The sequence below is a fragment of the Sinocyclocheilus grahami genome, unplaced genomic scaffold (assembly GCF_001515645.1).
Source record: "Sinocyclocheilus grahami isolate Dianchi unplaced genomic scaffold, SAMN03320097.WGS_v1.1 scaffold91.1, whole genome shotgun sequence".
NCBI classification, from domain to species: Eukaryota; Metazoa; Chordata; class Actinopteri; order Cypriniformes; family Cyprinidae; genus Sinocyclocheilus; species Sinocyclocheilus grahami.
Window position 1 is genome coordinate 3,764,605 of NW_015505270.1, and position 4,871 is coordinate 3,769,475.

General features: G+C 39.5%; 1 protein-coding gene across 1 annotated transcript in view; it reads right to left on the reverse strand.

The window, feature by feature from the left end:
* Window positions 1-1,383, reverse strand: part of LOC107587285 (rho GTPase-activating protein 26-like) — a 110,112-nt gene extending 108,729 nt beyond the window's left edge. The window contains exon 1 of the mRNA XM_016275001.1: window positions 928-1,383. Coding sequence (XP_016130487.1) covers window positions 928-1,081 — 154 coding nt within the window. The 5' untranslated portion in view covers window positions 1,082-1,383. The remainder of the gene's footprint in view (window positions 1-927) is intronic.
* Window positions 1,384-4,871: the final 3,488 nt, after the last annotated feature.

A 4,871-nucleotide genomic window follows, 5' to 3' on the forward strand; every position in this document is an offset into this window, starting at 1 on the left:
TCAGCTGGCCAATCAGAGCAGACTGCGCTTGTCGGAAGGAGGGGCTTTGTAGAAAACGAAGCGTTTGAGAGAGGCGGGGCATAGAGGACCTACAATAATGTACAGTATTTGAAAAATAATGTGTTTTTTGAACATTAAAGCATGTCAGCATATTCTGTTACACCAAATACACAAAATAAGGAGCTTTAAAAAAGCATCATATGACCCCTTTAATTACAAACTTACTTTTCAAGGCTTGAAAGCAAACATATCTCTCTTTTCCCATCCTTAATCATGACTTGCCCCGACAAATGCTGTTAAATCTGATGATTCCAGTATTAGAAACCACATCAAAGATGAGGCTTTATATCACAAACCCCAGGGAATTTAAAGCTGGAACTTGGGAGCTGGAACATGCCTCGGTACTGTATTCAACACAGAGACTCAAACTGGCTGTAAGTTCTAGTAAGCTCTCGATCTGCTGGGTCGGGTCATTGTGTTTGTTTTGAAAGGTAATGGACATTTCAGGGGGGGGGGGGGGGGGACAGTGTGATGCACTTGTGAAGTGTTGGTAGTTAATGTGAAGAAGTATCCCTGGTTATCATACCAGAACACCTGTGTAAACCTGAAGGGAAATGGCTTCGTACATCCACTAAAATAACCTTGTTGCTTTAAAGCAATTGTAAAATAGCTCTGGAAAAAGATACTTGAGAATCCAAATACTTTTGGGGGCTACTAGATGTAAACTATTCCAACTAATAACAGGCTTTTTTTCTCCAAACACACATCTTAAGCTCTCTACTCTGTCTTGACGTTAAGTAACACTCACTGACTCTTTAAGGACTATATATTAATCAGAAGCTTTGTTTATTAATCTGTAACTGTGTGTTTATTACACAAGACAACGAAACGAAGTGCACATTCGTAAGCAAAGCAAAGATATCTTACTTTTCAGGGCTTGAATTAAAGCTTTCCCATCCTTAATCAGCTCCTTGATGAACTTATTGGTCTTCTCTAATTCCAGCTCATGAGACTTCAGCCTCTCTCGGAACTGAGGGCTGTCCACATAGCAGTCGCTGAACTCTAACGCAGGCAGTCCCATACTTCCTCCAGCTCCACAGCCCAGCACAACCGTGTAACGCAATGCAATGCAGATGCAAGTTAAATGCAATTTTAACTAATTATAAAAGGCACAGAAGTAGAAACTACATAGCTGTAGTCGGAAACGGATGCTTTCTACCAAAAAATAAATTAAATAAAAATCACAAATGCATCTTTTCTACAATGCCACTGCGCAAAAAAAAATGTTTTAATTATTTTGCAGCGATCTGTCAATCAAGGGAATCCACAGAAGACCCGTGCGCTTCTCATTACGGCACCGTGATGATAAAACAAAACGCGGTAATTGCGGACTCCTGCTTGGGCGTTTTTAAACGCGTCTGTACCAACCTACCCTGAAGCGGATAATCCTGTGATTGACACGTCGTTCAGCCAATGGCGTTGCGGGATTCCGAAGCGGGCTGTGAACGCGATGCGCACGCTTTGTGTGCGACAGGATAAGAAGGTGATTGGTTAGTTGGCCGGAAGCGATGACGTCACAACAATGCGAGGATTTCATGTCAGTTCATTTCATATGTGATGCACCTTCTGTACAAATGTGTCATTTAGCCTGTTTTTAAATGTAGTGTTTCATCACTGTTCTGGAATGTTGATGCTGAAGTTAATATGAACTCATTTACGCATTAAGGATGTAAAAAAAAAAATAATAATAATAATAATAATAATAAACAATCTTTAGAATCTACTATTAGCCTAACTTTCTTATCCTTGAGACACAATTTTTATTTTCACAAACAAAGGTTTCTTAAGAAAATACCCACTCAGATAGATTTCTTATGTGAAGTAGAACAATCAAATCACTAAGAATAATTCATAATAAAAACATTACTCTTTTTTAAGAAATATGATGAGATCTTTCATGTACCATGACTGATACCTGTTTTGCTGTGACTTTTTTCTCTTCCTTTTGTTTTGTTCCTTCCTTCTTGGTTTATGTGGGAATGATACATTATGCAACATTGATTGTATTTGTGTAATATGTACTTTTGCTGTAAATGCTCTAGATTTCCAAAATGTGTGTTTGCACTATTGTTATGTATTTTAAAAACGTACATTTGTACATGCATATTTTGCGATAAAAAAGTTCCGTTCATACATTTCTCCTACTGTATAAACTGTGTATTAATCCTGAATTAAAAGATCTACTGTAAAAAGCTGCAATTGTTGTCCTAAAGAGCGAATTCTAATTCCAATTTCTAAGATTCCAATTTCTTTTTTGGGTATAAATGAATGTTTATCTATCTATCTATCTGTCTGTCTGTCTATCTGTCTGTCTGTCTATCCTGTCTGTCTGTCTATCTGTCTATCTTGTCTGTCTGTCTATCTGTCTATCCTGTCTGTCTGGCTATCTGTATATCCTGTCTGTCTGTCTATCCTGTCTGTCTGTCTATCTGTCTATCTTGTCTGTCTGTCTATCTGTCTATCCTGTCTGTCTGGCTATCTGTATATCCTGTCTGTCTGTCTATCCTGTCTGTCTGTCTATCTGTCTATCTTGTCTGTCTGTCTATCTGTCTATCCTGTCTGTCTGGCTATCTGTATATCCTGTCTGTCTGTCTATCCTGTCTGTCTGTCTATCTGTCTATCTTGTCTGTCTGTCTATCTGTCTATCCTGTCTGTCTGGCTATCTGTATATCCTGTCTGTCTGTCTATCCTGTCTGTCTGTCTATCTGTCTATCTTGTCTGTCTGTCTATCTGTCTATCCTGTCTGTCTGGCTATCTGTATATCCTGTCTGTCTGTCTATCCTGTCTGTCTGTCTATCTGTCTATCTTGTCTGTCTGTCTATCTGTCTATCCTGTCTGTCTGGCTATCTGTATATCCTGTCTGTCTGTCTATCCTGTCTGTCTGTCTATCTGTCTATCTTGTCTGTCTGTCTATCTGTCTATCCTGTCTGTCTGGCTATCTGTATATCCTGTCTGTCTGTCTATCCTGTCTGTCTGTCTATCTGTCTATCTTGTCTGTCTGTCTATCTGTCTATCCTGTCTGTCTGGCTATCTGTATATCCTGTCTGTCTGTCTATCCTGTCTGTCTGTCTATCTGTCTATCTTGTCTGTCTGTCTATCTGTCTATCCTGTCTGTCTGGCTATCTGTATATCCTGTCTGTCTGTCTATCCTGTCTGTCTGTCTATCTGTCTATCTTGTCTGTCTGTCTATCTGTCTATCCTGTCTGTCTGGCTATCTGTATATCCTGTCTGTCTGTCTATCCTGTCTGTCTGTCTATCTGTCTATCTTGTCTGTCTGTCTATCTGTCTATCCTGTCTGTCTGGCTATCTGTATATCCTGTCTGTCTGTCTATCCTGTCTGTCTGTCTATCTGTCTATCTTGTCTGTCTGTCTATCTGTCTATCCTGTCTGTCTGGCTATCTGTATATCCTGTCTGTCTGTCTATCCTGTCTGTCTGTCTATCTGTCTATCCTGTCTGTCTGTCTATACATCTGTCTATCCTGTCTGTCTGTCTATACAAGAAGTTAACAAGGGCAATGGGTGCCACCAAAATGTAACCCAAACCAACAAAATTGCACCATAAATTTGAAATCTAGGAGCAAAAATGCCCCATAGTATTTTTATAGTATAGTACTCTGCAGAGACAATTTAAGTATAATATAAAGGTTAAAATAAAAAAAGGTTAATTCCTGCCCATACCACTTATCTTTGTAGTTTATGAGCACCAGGTCAGTTGAGAAGTACTGGAAGTCAGTCATAAACTTGGGTTTTCTTTTTGCAACTATCCAGAATTCCTTGCTCCCATTTTGCTCCAGGGTTTGTTCCACTTTTGCTGCAAATATATTTCAGTCAGTCTTGTTCAAACATGTCAGTATCTCTTCAAGCCATTTATTTATACAGCTGAATCAAGAACAAATGCCATACTGCCATTGCTGTTGAGGAAGTTCACTTTGGTGTTGCCATAGTTGCAGAGAAACTAAAAAAAGATACAATTGCATTAATAATTAAATGCTGAAATTGCACCAAAGAGGGGCAGTACATCAAAGAAATGTTGCACTGAGAAAGTTCAACATGGATTTTTTCATGTAACTGGACGAGGCATACATTACATTTGTTGTGCTGTGGGTCCTTTTTTTGCCCTCCCCAAAATACCTAACCCAGTGAAGAGCGATGCTTACGTACAAGATGTATGAATATATTAGTTAAGAGAAACATGTTGAGTGTTGCCCAGTTCCTACTCCCAAATGCCCCTGGCTGATCAATTCTCAAGCTGCACAGTATTGTATCACTTATCAGGCATCACATGAACACCTGCCCCATAGGCATGAGAACCTCAGTGTCATAAGAACGGCCTCTATCGTTTTCATTCCAGCTGGTCTTTCTGCTCATGAATTGGTCCGGCACAACTATCTCTGACATGGACTATACTGCCCCCATGTGTCCGAAAAGAGACATGAATTAAATGAATTAATGTTTTAATTGCAGTAACATTGTTTATACTCTTTTTTTGCCTTTTACAGTTTTTCTCGATTGCTTAAACAGATTTCTTGAAATTGTGACTCCTTTTCTCGAAACTCTAAACACAAATCCATAACATCTCACCCAATTCCCCATAATTCCTATTTTCAGGTCAAAATGAAGCTCTCCACTCAAAACTATTCAATCTTGCTGAAACAAACAAACTTCGGCCTCAGAAACACACACACAACAACTTAGTCTTACACACTAATGAGATCAATCCATTGGCTTCGAAGTGCCGGCGGAAGGAGGAACCCTCGGAGGTTGGTTCCTCGGAGGGGAATTCCTCACCGTCACCGTAAGACCAGTCCGGA